Source organism: Salvelinus alpinus, chromosome 12 (genome assembly GCF_045679555.1).
Source record: "Salvelinus alpinus chromosome 12, SLU_Salpinus.1, whole genome shotgun sequence".
Classification (NCBI taxonomy): domain Eukaryota; kingdom Metazoa; phylum Chordata; class Actinopteri; order Salmoniformes; family Salmonidae; genus Salvelinus; species Salvelinus alpinus.
Genome location: NC_092097.1, coordinates 33,880,567 through 33,893,533, shown reverse-complemented (window position 1 = coordinate 33,893,533; position 12,967 = coordinate 33,880,567). Strand labels below are relative to the sequence as shown.

Here is a 12,967-nt window from a genome sequence, read left to right as displayed (position 1 = left end):
CTTCTTCAGATGACAGTCCTATAACATCATATTACACAATACATATAGAGTTTGTTCGAAAATGTGCATATTTAGCGGCACAAATCGTGGTTATACAATGAGAAAAGTAGCCAAGCTGCCAACAATATGTCAGAAGAAATCTTGGGAGAGGCACCTAATCTAATCAGTAACTAATCATAAACTTGACAAAAAAATACAGGTTGGACAGCAAATGAAAGATACATTAGTTCTTAATGCAACCGCTGTGTTAGATTTTTAAAATTAACGTTACTACGACATACAGCGTGCGTTAAAGCCAGACTGCATCGAAATCAATGGCGGAATAGGAGTTTTACATTTTTCAACAGAACAACGAATTAACATCATAAATAGTTCTTACTTTTTGATGAGCTTCCATCAGAATCTTGGGCAAGTTGTCCTTTGTCCAAAAGAATCGTTGCTCGGTTGTAGATTGTCGCCTTCAACTTTGGAATTAGCTGTAAACATTAGCCATGTGGCGAAGACGTGCCCAACTCACTATTGCGCAGCACAAAGAAAATTTCGAAAATCGCAATATACTCACATAAACTGAAATAACTCGGTTTAAAATAACTACGTTATGATGTTTCTAACACCTATATCGAATAAAATCAGAGCCGGATATATCTAAGGGCTATAACGGGAGCTTTCTAGAACGCCATCCTGAGGTCTGCCTTGCGTCATGGCGAACGAAGGAAAGAGAGGACATCACGTTCCGAGCCTATTTATAAGGCCTCAGATCTGCCTAGCAACTCCATTCCAATTCTCACTATTTGCTGACATCCAGGGGAAGGCGTATGCAGTGCATCTCAACCAATAGAAGACAGGCAAATTAATAAACCGACCTCAGAACAGCCTGCATGATTTCAGACTTCTCACTTCCTCACAGGAAAATTGCTCCAACTCGAGTTCTGTTTAACTCACAGATATAATTCAAACGGTTTTAGAAACTAGAGTGTTTTCTATCCAATAGTAATAATAATATGCATATTGTACGAGCAAGAATTGAGTACGAGGCAGTTTAATTTGGGAACGAATTTTTTACAAGGTGCAAATAGCACCCCCTATTGACAATTAAGGTCAATATCACCACAATATCTATGAGGACAAGAAAGGAACAGCAGCACATAGACACTTAAATAAAGTATTGTTGTCTACACGCTTAGAAAAAATTGTTCCAAAAGAGTTCTTCAGCTGTCCCCATAGGAGAGCCCTTTTTGGTTCCAGGTAAACCCATTTTTGGTCCCAGGTAGAACCTTTTGGGGTTCCATGTAGAACCCTCTGTGGAAAGGGTTCTTCAAAGGGTTCTGCTATGGGGACAGCCGAAGAACCCTTTTAGGTTCTAGAGGGTACCTTTTTTTCTAAGAGTGTATAGATCTATGCACATGGCTAGCGTACAGACCTTTGGAGACAGATTTGAGCAGAAACGTGACTTTAACATGAAAAACACAAGACTAGACAGTAATAACTGAATTGTATACCTCCTGAGGAAATCGATCCTGGATAGTTCTCCTGTATGACTTTTCAATTCAGACAGATGGATGATTCCTATGTACAGTATTTAATAAACAATACTATTGAATTGAAGAATTAAAATGTGTGTAAAGTGACTTTACCATGTCAGAGGGCATGTTTTGCTGAGTGGTGGCGATCATCTTTGCAATAGTTGTCAATAAATCTATATATTCCTAATCTGGACTCCGATTTCATAATCCTGGCTCAGATTACGGAACACTGAAAATCCAACCTCTGTGGCTGGAGCCTCTCTCTTTCTGTCTCTATTTCTCCTTCTTTTTCTCTCTCTAGCTCTCTCTCTCTTTCTTTCTTTCTCTCTCTTTGCTTTCACACTGTATTATGTCACAAGCAGGGTGCAGCATGAGTGGGTTAGCAGCTGTATTTGATATCATTATCAGTCTTGGAAATAAATAGATTACATAATAAAGCAACACCAAATTGATTAATTTGTTTATATATCACGTGATTCAGCCCATATACCACAATTCATATGCATATTTCTCTCACACTTAAATAGTCATTTCCATTAATACCCACATTAAAAAATACTATAGTTTACTATAGTATAAATTCTGTAGTAATACTATAGTTAAAAAACTGGCAGTGTTTTTGCGGACTGTAGTATACTATAGTATTAACTACAGTGTTTTCAGATATTACTATAGTATACTATAGTAGTATACTACAGTCCGAACGGATAGTTCAGAGCTTCTGCTCTTTTCTGTAACCTGTATTGAACACAATATATGGTCTATACTTTGCATGTAGGTTTCTAACTTATGGGTGGCACAATTTGGGATAAGGGGAAGGACAATGGGCAAGGCATGCAAATTAATTACTGTAGTATTACTACAGTTAAAAAACTTTTTGTGGACTGTAGTGTTTTTGTGAACATTACTGTAATATTTACTGTAGGGTTTTTGTGGACTGTAGTATACTGTAGTGTTTACTATAGTATTCTACAATATACTACACCATTTTATAGTTAATAATACACATTATCAAGAGATACTACAGTGTGTAGTATAGTATTCAACAGTATACTACAGTTTACTACAATAGTATGTACTGTAGTATTCTATAGCAAACAAAGGTATTTTTTCATGTGGGCACCTTCCATTTATGTATTTTTTTAAACATTTGGAATAATTTAGAACTAATTTTCATGTGTCACACCTGCATGGTAAAAAATAGACATGTACAGTGTTTGAGTACAGTATTTAAACAGCATTTGAGTTGAATTTCTGAAATACAGCGACTCCTATCATCCCTAGTCAAAGTAACATGTACAGTCTTCTACATTATACACATTTACGTACACATGAGTGAGTGCATAAGATAAATATCTGTAGGAAGACCTCTCTCTCTCTGTCTCTCTCCACCCTCTGTCTCTCTCTCCACCCTCTGTCTCTCTCTCCACCCTCTGTCTCTCTCTCCACCCTCTGTCTCTCTCTCCACCCTCTGTCTCTCTCTTTCTAAGTATGGATATGGCATGATGCAACACTCCTGCTCCATGAATACCTGGGGGGTCCCACTGCTTCATCAAGCCCCCTCCCACACACTCTCTCTTATGCACACACAGACACAAACATTGATACTGACTGGCTGTACATCCAGGAGCCTGAGAGGCAGAGAGAGCGGCAAGTTTTCTATCTGAGTTACAACAAGAGGAGAGCGGCAAGTTGCATACATTTTTTTATGCAGCACCACCACCATCCCTCCTGTACTTTCTCCAGTCCTGGATGAAAGCTAGAGACTGTGTGGGACTCACAGAGGAGGATGAGTTCTGCGGAGGAGAGAAAGGACCATGACATGCACTGTGAGAAGGCGGTGGCCCTCATCATTGACCTCTGTCTGGACGACAGCCCACTGTTGCAGCCCAACACCTGCCAGGACTTCATCACACTGCTGGCCACCAACCCAAACTCTGCATGGTCAGGTATGCTCCACTGCCCAACAGCCTCCCTCTGGTCACCACTGTTTGTTTGTGTTGTGAGTGACTGGGAGCACATGTGTTCTGTTAAAAATGCTAACTTCTATGTTTGTGTGTTGTGAATGACTGGGGTCACATGATGTGTTGAACATGCTAACTGCTATGTTTTTTGTAGTGGTCCAGTACAGGTAATTTATCATTCCTGCCAGATAGGATATTTATTTATTTAACCTTTATTTACCTGGCAAATAAGTTAAGAACAAATTCTTATTTACAATGAGGGCCTAGACACAGTGGGTTAACTGCCTTGTTCAGGGGCAGAACAACAGAGTTTTACCTTGTCAGCTCGGGGATTTGATCTAGCAACCTTTCGGATACTGAACAACACTCTAACCACTACGCTACCTGCCGCCCCAAAATATGGTGGGCTTGGTTGGCTAATTGAGCAAGTGTACTTTCTTAGACTTAAGTACTTATTTCTGTAACATGGCAGGAAAGAAAATAAATATGTCGGTTGCTAGGGTGATTTATTTAAAGAAAATGCAAAGTTGTTGAAATCAAAAAGATAGATGCCTTGAATGATAGGCTTTGTTCCTGGAATGAAAAGAGAAAAAAAAAAATAATTCAGGGTGGTGGCAGAAAATATGTGGATTGATAGATCATGTATTCCCCAGGGAAATAGATAACATAAAATATAATTTTAGCTGATGAAATATGTTTTTTTCTATTATTGTGTTAACTATTGGCTCTCAATAGGACTCCCTTGTCATACTGTTGAACATTCCTCGATTGCAGATGCAGTTTTGAGGACAGCAACCCCTGTTAGTCAAAGGAAAAATGCTATTTTCCTCTACCATATTCTCATCCCACTTGAGTGAGGGAGGTCATCTGGAAATCCTCTCTGTGCCATAATTGTATCCTGTATCATACAAGAAGATGTTTCCCTGAACTAAGCTTTGGGCCATTTTCTCCTTACAACACACTTATCCTCCTATTCAACTCAAGGAAGCCTTTAATGATGTGCCAGCCAAGGGGAAACTGACTGACTGACACTACCCCATTAGTCATCATAGGGGTGGCCTTGCCTTTCCCTTTGCAAAGTATCACACAGTATTACTTCACATTGGTCTCCAGTTCCACACACACAGACATCCACTGTCACTCTCTTCTCTCTTTCTGTCAGGTGTGGGCTCCATAGCTCTGCTCCGTCTTTACATTTTAGTCATTTCGCAGACACTCTTATCCAAAGTTACTTACAGGAGCAATTAGGGTTAAGTGCCTTGCTCAAGGGCATATTGACAGATTTTCCCCACTAGTCGGCTCGGGGATTCAAACCAGAGACCTTTCAGTTACTGGCCCAACACTCTTAACCGCTAGGCTACCTGCCGTCTTAACCGTGGGGTTTATTGGCAGGTAATTGAAGTGGCATTAGCTCACACTGATTGTGCTCCAATTAAAGAGCTGTGCTGTGTCTGTCAGAGGGAGCGCCCGCAGCTCGGCCAGGAAGAGACCAGTGTGCACCAGTCCACAGGCAGTAATACCACATGAATAGAAGACTGCCACTGCGTAGAAGTGAAGACTGCCCTGCAGAGCGCTGTACACCGGCTACCAAAAACCAAAGGTCACAGATTTGGAGTGACAGGTTGGGTGACCGTTTGTGCTGAGGCGAATGTCAGAGTTGGATGTGGATGAGTTTCTCGAAACCAAACTGGCTGCTTTGGTTTGTTCTGCCTTTCAGACACACACACACACACACACACACACACACACACACACGGGAGGGGAGTGTAGTTGGTAGTAGAAAGGTTAACAATAACAATGATTATTTGGTGGTTGTTGTAACTCATAGTGAGGTGTTAGTATAGGTAGTTGTTTTAGCTCATTGTGTAGTGTTAGTATAGGTACTGTAGTTGTTGTAGCTCACAGTGTAGTGTTAGTATAGGTAGTTGTTGTAGCTCATTGTGTAGTGTTAGTATAGATAGTTGTTGTAGCTCATAGTGTAGTGTTAGTATACAGATGAAGTCAGAAGTTTATATACACTTAGGTTGGAGTCATTAAAACTCGTTTTTCAACCACTCCACAAATTTCTTGTTAACAAACTATAGTTTTGGCAAGTCGAGTAGGACATACAAGATGCACATGACACAAGTAATTTTTCAAACAATTGTTTAGAGACAGAGGTAGGTATAGGTAATGTAGTCATTGTAGCTCATTGTGTAGTGTTAGTACAGGTACTGTAGTTGTTGTGGCTCATTGTGTAGTGTTAGTATAGGTAGTAGTTGTTGCTCATAGTGTAATGTTAGTATAGGTGCTGTAGTTGTTGTAGCTCATTGTGTAGTGTTAGTATAGGTAATGTAGTTGTTGTAGCTCATTGTGTAGTGTTAGTATAGGTACTGTAGTTGTTGTAGCTCATAGTATAGTGTTAGTATAGGTACTGTAGTTGTTGTAGCTCATTGTGTAGTGTTAGTATATGTAGTTCTTGTTGCTCATAGTGTGGTGTTAGTATAGGTACTGTAGTTGTTGTAGCTCATTGTGTAGTGTTAGTATAGGTACTGTACTTACTGTAGCTCATAGTGTAGTGTTAGTATAGGTACTGTAGTTGTTGTAGCTCATTGTGTAGTATTTGTATAGGTAGTTGTTGTAGCTCATAGTGTAGTGTTAGTATAGGTAGTTGTTGTAGCTCATAGTGTAGTGTTAGTATAGGTAGTTGTTGTAGCTCATAGTGTAGTGTTAGTATAGGTACTGTAGTTGTTGTAACGCATTGTGTAGTGTTAGTATAGGTAGTTGTTGTAGCTAATAGTGTAGTTAGAATATGTACTGTAGTTGTTGTATTTCATTGTGTAGTGTTAGTATAGGTAGTAGTTGTTGCTCATAGTGTAGTGTTAGTATAGGTACTGTAGTTGTTGTGGCTCATTGTGTAGTGTCAGTATAGGTAGTTGTTGTGGCTCATTGTGTAGTGTTAGTATAGGTATTGTAGTCGCTGTAGCTCATTGTGTAGTGTTAGTATAGGGACTGTAGTTGTTGTTGCTCATAGTGTAGTGTTAGTATAGGGACTGTAGTTGTTGTAGCTCATTGTGTAGTGTCAGTATAGGTACTGTAGTTGTTGTCGCTCATAGTATAGTGTTAGTATAGGTACTGTAGTTGTTGTAGCTCATTGTGTAGTGTTAGTATAGGTACGGTAGTTGTTGTAGCTCATTGTTTAGTATTAGTATAGGTAGTTGTTGTAGCTCATGGTGTAGTGTTAGTATAGGTACTGAAGTTGGTGTAACTCATCGTGTAGTGTTAGTATAGGTAGTTGTTGTAGCTCATAGTGTAGTGTTAGTATAGGTAGTTGTTGTAGCTCATGGTGTAGTGTTAGTATAGGTACTGTAGTTGTTGTTGCTCATTGTGTAGTATTAGTATAGGTAGTTGTTGTATCTCATAGTGTAGTGTTAGTATAGGTAGTTGTTGTGGCTCATCGTGTAGTGTTAGTAAAGGTAGTTGTTGTAGCTCATATTGTAGTGTTAGTATAGGTAGTTGTTGTAGCTCATCGTGTAGTGTTAGCATAGAGGTAGTTGTTGTATCTCATGGTGTAGTGTTGGTATAGGTACTGTAGTTGTTGTAACTCATAGTGTAGTGTTAGTATAGCTAGTAGTTGTTGCTCACAGTGTAGTGTTAGTATAGGTACTGTGGTTGTTGTAGCTCATTGTGTAGTGTTAGTATAGGTACTGTAGTTGTTGTGGCTCATTGTGTAGTGTTAGTATAGGTGCTGTAGTTGTTGTCGCTCATAGTATAGTGTTAGTATCGCTACTGTAGTTCTTGTAGCTCATGGTGTAGTGTTAGAATATGTAGTTGTTGTCGCTCATTGTTTAGTATTAGTATAGGTAGATGTTGTAGCTCATAGTGTAGTGTTAGTATAGGTACTGTAGTTGTTGTAGCTCATTATGTAGTGTTAGTATAGGTAGTTGTTGTTGCTCATAGTGTAGTGTTAGTATAGGTGCTGTAGTTGTTGTAGCTATTTGTGTAGTGTTTGTATAGGTACTGTAGTTGTTGTAGCTCATTCTGTAGTGTTAGTATAGGTACTGTAGTTGCTGTAGCTCATAGTGTAGTGTTTGTATAGGAACTGTAGTTGTTGTAGCTCATTCTTTAGTATTAGTATAGGTAGTTGTTGTAGCTCATGGTGTAGTGTTAGTATAGGTACTGAAGTTGGTGTAGCTCATCGTGTAGTGTTAGTATAGGTAGTTGTAGCTCATAGTGTAGTATTAGTATAGGTAGTTGTTGTAGCTCATGGTGTAGTGTTAGTATAGGTACTGAAGTTGGTGTAGCTCATCGTGTAGTGTTAGTATAGGTAGTTGTTGTAGCTCATAGTGTAGTGTTAGTATAGGTAGTTGTTGTAGCTCATGGTGTAGTGTTAGTATAGATACTGTAGTTGTTGTAGCTCATTATGTAGTGTCAGTATAGGTAGTTGTTGTGGCTCATAGTGTAGTGTTAGTATAGGTACTGTGGTTGTTGTAGCTCATTGTGTAGTGTTAGTATAGGTACTGTGGTTGTTGTAGCTCATTGTGTAGTGTTAGTATAGGTACTGTAGTTGTTGTGGCTCATTGTGTAGTGTTAGTATAGGTACTGTAGTTGTTGTGGCTCATTGTGTAGTGTTAGTATAGGTGCTGTAGTTGTTGTAGCTCATTGTGTAGTGTTAGTATAGGTACTGTAGTTGTTGTAGCTCATTGTGTAGTGTTAGTATAGGTACTGTAGTTGCTGTAGCTCATAGTGTAGTGTTAGTATAGGAACTGTAGTTGTTGTAGCTCATTTGTGAAGTATTAGTATAGGTAGTTAATGTATCTCATAGTGTAGTTGAAAGATTAGTGGAATCTGTGTGGGTAGCTGGACAGGTAGGATGACTGACAGTAAAGGTGAACAGGTGGTCACGTGTCAGGTGACAGAAGAATGGATGACACTGAGGCAGGAATTCCTTTAACCATAAAGTGGTATATTTACTGAGTAGTCTGTGCTGCATAAAAGGAAACAAAATAACATGTATACAATCAAATTCATAATCACAAAGATCAAATCATAACAATCGTTCATTATTAACACAATTAGGGAATTCAACAATCCAGTTCATTAAGAAGTCAATAGTAATCACCCGTAAGTCATTTAGGCTCTTAACTATTTATCATAAATCATGAAATAAATACAAACAGTGAATGGTCATTCAATCTATAAATCATGAAATAAATACAAACAGTGAATGGTCATTCAATCTATAATCTCCTTTAGTTTGATATCAAAGTCGATCAGTTAGCAAACAATGACGTTTCTCATTTCACCCTTTCAATTGTCTTCATGTGTACATGTAATTAATTTAATTACATATTAACCATATCGATTGCATAATTGGCCTATGAGGATCCGTATGGCCGCGATCATTTACAATTCACAATATGTTTGAAGTGTGCACTCCAAGCCGCGCTCCGCGATAATAACTACAAACAATAACTGATGGCCCACTCTCCCGATCGCAACAGATAGTTCAGATGAAAGGTAACAGAGTCGGTAGACTTACGTGGATTCATGGACGCACAGAACTTCTCAAGCAGACGGAGTTAAGGAAGAGAAAGCAGCGAGATCAGGCGAAGGCTTTTTCCTCCTTTTATGTGGATGAGATCTGTCGGTCATTGCCACCTGACCTAATTAAAGCGCTCTGGCCCAGCTGTGTAAGTGGCCATGAATTAAAGGATTATTCCACCAACTCCATGGGCCTTTTCTACAGTAGTGTTAGTATAGGTAGTTGTTGTAGCTCATAGTGTGTAGTTGTTGTTGCTCAAAGTGTAGAGTTAGTATAGGTAGTTGTTGTAGCTAATTGTGTAGTGTTAGACTATGTACTGTAGTTGTTGTATCTCATTGTGTAGTGTTAGTATAGGTACTGTAGTTGTTGTAGCTCATCGTGTAGTGTTAGTATATGTAGTTGTTGTAGCTCATAGTGTAGTGTTAGTATAGATAGTTGCTGTAGCTCATTGTGTAGTGTTAGTATAGGTAGTTGTTCTAGCTCATAGTGTAGTATTAGTATAGGTAGTTGTTGTATCTCATGGTGTAGTGTCAATATAGGTACTGTAGTTGTTGTAGCTCATTGTTTAGTATTAGTATAGGTAGTTGTGGTATCTCATAGTGTATTGTAAGTATAGGTAGTTCTTGTAGCTCATTGTGTAGTGTTAGTATAGGAAGATGTTGTAGCTCATTGTGTAGTGTTAGTATATGTAGTTGTTGTAGCTCATTGTGTGGTGTTAGTATAGGTACTGTAGTTGTTGTAGCTCATAGTGTAGTGTTAGTATAGGTAGTTGTTGTGGCTCAAAGTGTAGTGTTAGTATAGGTGCTGTAGTTGTTTTAGCTCATTGTGTAGTGTTAGTATAGGTACTGTAGTTGCTGTAGCTCATAGTGTAGTGTTAGTATAGGTACTGTAGTTGTTGTAGCTCATAGTGTAGTGTTAGTATAGGTAGTTGTTGTGGCTCAAAGTGTAGTGTTAGTATAGGTGCTGTAGTTGTTTTAGCTCATTGTGTAGTGTTAGTATAGGTACATTGTTGTAGCTCATAGTGTAGTGTTAGTATAGGTACTGTAGTTGTTGTAGCTCATAGTGTAGTGTTAGTATAGGTAATTGTTGTAGCTCATTGTGTAGTGTTAGTATAGGTAGTTGTTGTAGCTTATTTTGTAGTGTTAGTAAAGGTAGTTGTTGTAATTCATAGTGTAGTGTTAGTATAGGTAGTTGTTGTAGCTCATTGTGTAGTGTTAGTGTAGGTAGTTCTTGTAGCTCATAGTGTAATGTTAGTATAGGTAGTTGTTGTAGCTCATCGTGTAGTGTTAGCATAGATGTAGTTGTTGTATCTCATGGTGTAGTGTTAGTATAGGTACTGTAGTTGTTGTAGCTCAATTTGTAGTGTTAGTATAGGTCGTTTTTGTGGCTCAATGTGTGGTGTTAGTATAGGTACTGTAATTGTTGTAGCTCATAGTGTAGTGTTAGTATGGGTACTGTAGTTGTTGTAGCTAATTGTGTAGTGTTAGAATAGGTACTGTAGTTGTTGTAGCTCATGGTGTAGTGTTAGTATAGGTACTGTAGTTGTTGTAGCTCATTGTGTAGTGTTAGTATAGGTAGTAGTTGTTGCTCAGAGTGTAGTGTTAGTATAGGTGCTGTAGTTGTTGTAGCTCATTATGTAGTGTTAGTATAGGTACTGTAGTTGTTGTAGCTCATTGTGTAGTGTTTGTATAGGTACTGTAGTTGCTGTAGCTCATAGTGTAGTGTTAGTATAGGTAGATGTTGTAGCTCATAGTGTAGTGTTAGTATAGGTAGTTGTTGTAGCTCATAGTGTAGTGTTAGTATAGGTACTGAAGTTGGTGTAGCTCATCGTGTAGTGTTAGTATAGGTAGTTGTTGTAGCTATTTGTGTAGTGTTCGTATAGGTACTGTAGTTGTTGTAGCTCATTCTGTAGTATTAGTATAGGTTGTTGTTGTAGCTCATGGTGTAGTGTTAGTATAGGTACTGAAGTTGGTGTAGCTCATCGTGTAGTGTTAGTATACGTAGTTGTTGTAGCTATTTGTGTAGTGTTCGTATAGGTACTGTAGTTCTTGTAGCTCATTCTGTAGTGTTAGTATACGTAGTTGTTGTAGCTATTTGTGTAGTGTTCGTATAGGTACTGTAGTTGTTGTAGCTCATTCTGTAGTATTAGTATAGGTTGTTGTTGTAGCTCATGGTGTAGTGTTAGTATAGGTACTGAAGTTGGTGTAGCTCATCGTGTAGTGTTAGTATAGGTAGTTGTTGTAGCTCATAGTGTAGTGTTAGTATAGGTAGTTGTTGTAGCTCATGGTGTAGTGTTAGTATAGGTACTGTAGTTGTTGTTGCTCATTGTGTAGTATTAGTATAGGTAGTTGTTGTATCTCATAGTGTAGTGTTAGTAAAGGTAGTTGTTGTAGCTCATCGTGTAGTGTTAGCATAGATGTAGTTGTTGTATCTCATGGTGTAGTGTTAGTATAGGTACTGTAGTTGTTGTAGCTCAATTTGTAGTGTTAGTATTGGTACTGTAGTTGTTGTAGCTAATTGTGTAGTGTTAGAATAGGTACTGTAGTTGTTGTAGCTCATGGTGTAGTGTTAGTATAGGTACTGTAGTTGTTGTAGCTCATTGTGTAGTGTTAGTATAGGTAGTAGTTGTTGCTCATTGTGTAGTGTTAGTATAGGTGCTGTAGTTGTTGTAGCTCAATTTGTAGTGTTAGTATAGGTCGTTTTTGTGGCTCAATGTGTGGTGTTAGTATAGGTACTGTACTTGTTGTAGCTCATAGTGTAGTGTTAGTATTGGTACTGTAGTTGTTGTAGCTAATTGTGTAGTGTTAGAATAGGTACTGTAGTTGTTGTAGCTCATGGTGTAGTGTTAGTATAGGTACTGTAGTTGTTGTAGCTCATTGTGTAGTGTTAGTATAGGTAGTAGTTGTTGCTCATAGTGTAGTGTTAGTATAGGTGCTGTAGTTGTTGTAGCTCATTGTGTAGTGTTAATATAGGTACTGTAGTTGCTGTAGCTCATAGTGTAGTGTTAGTATAGGTAGTTGTTGTATCTCATGGTGTAGTGTTAGTATAGGTAGATGTTGTAGCTCATAGTGTTGTGTTTGTATAGGTAGATGTTGTAGCTCATAGTGTTGTGTTTGTATAGGTAGTTGTTGTAGCTCATAGTGTAGTGTTAGCATAGGTAGTTGTTGTATCTCATGGTGTAGTGTTAGTATAGATATTGTAGTTGTTGTAGCTCATTGTGTAGTGTTAGTATAGGTAGTTGTTGTAGCTCATATTGTAGTGTTAGTATACGTAGTTGTTGTAGCTATTTGTGTAGTGTTCGTATAGGTACTGTAGTTGTTGTAGATCATTCTGTAGTGTTTGTATAGGAACTGTAGTTGTTGTAGCTCATTCTTTAGTATTAGTATAGGTAGTTGTTGTAGCTCATGGTGTAGTGTTAGTATAGGTACTGAAGTTGGTGTAGCTCATCGTGTAGTGTTAGTATAGGTAGTTGTTGTAGCTCATAGTGTAGTGTTAGTATAGGTTGTTGTTGTAGCTCATGGTGTAGTGTTAGTATAGGTACTGTAGTTGTTGTTGCTCATTGTGTAGTATTAGTATAGGTAGTTGTTGTATCTCATAGTGTAGTGTTAGTATAGGTAGTTGTTGTAGCTCATCGTGTAGTGTTAGTAAAGGTAGTTGTTGTAGCTCATATTGTAGTGTTAGTATAGGTAGTTGTTGTAGCTCATCGTGTAGTGTTAGCATAGAGGTAGTTGTTGTATCTCATGGTGTAGTGTTAGTATAGGTACTGTAGTTGTAACTCATAGTGTAGTGTTAGTATAGGTAGTTGTTGTAGCTCATGGTGTAGTGTTAGAATAGGTAGATGTTGTAGCTCATAGTGTTGTGTTTGTATAGGTAGTTGTTGTAGCTCATAGTGTAGTGTTAGCATAGGTAGTTGTTGTATCTCATGGTGTAGTGTTAGTATAGATATTTTGTTATTG

General features: G+C 38.3%; 1 protein-coding gene across 1 annotated transcript in view; it reads left to right on the top strand.

Annotated features, from left to right (window-relative positions):
* Positions 1–3,312: 3,312 nt before the first annotated feature.
* The window catches only part of LOC139535281 (synaptotagmin-6-like), a 99,185-nt gene continuing 89,530 nt past the window's right edge, over positions 3,313–12,967 (top strand). Inside the window, exon 1 of the mRNA XM_071334598.1 lies at positions 3,313–3,472. Coding sequence (XP_071190699.1) covers positions 3,313–3,472 — 160 coding nt within the window. The remainder of the gene's footprint in view (positions 3,473–12,967) is intronic.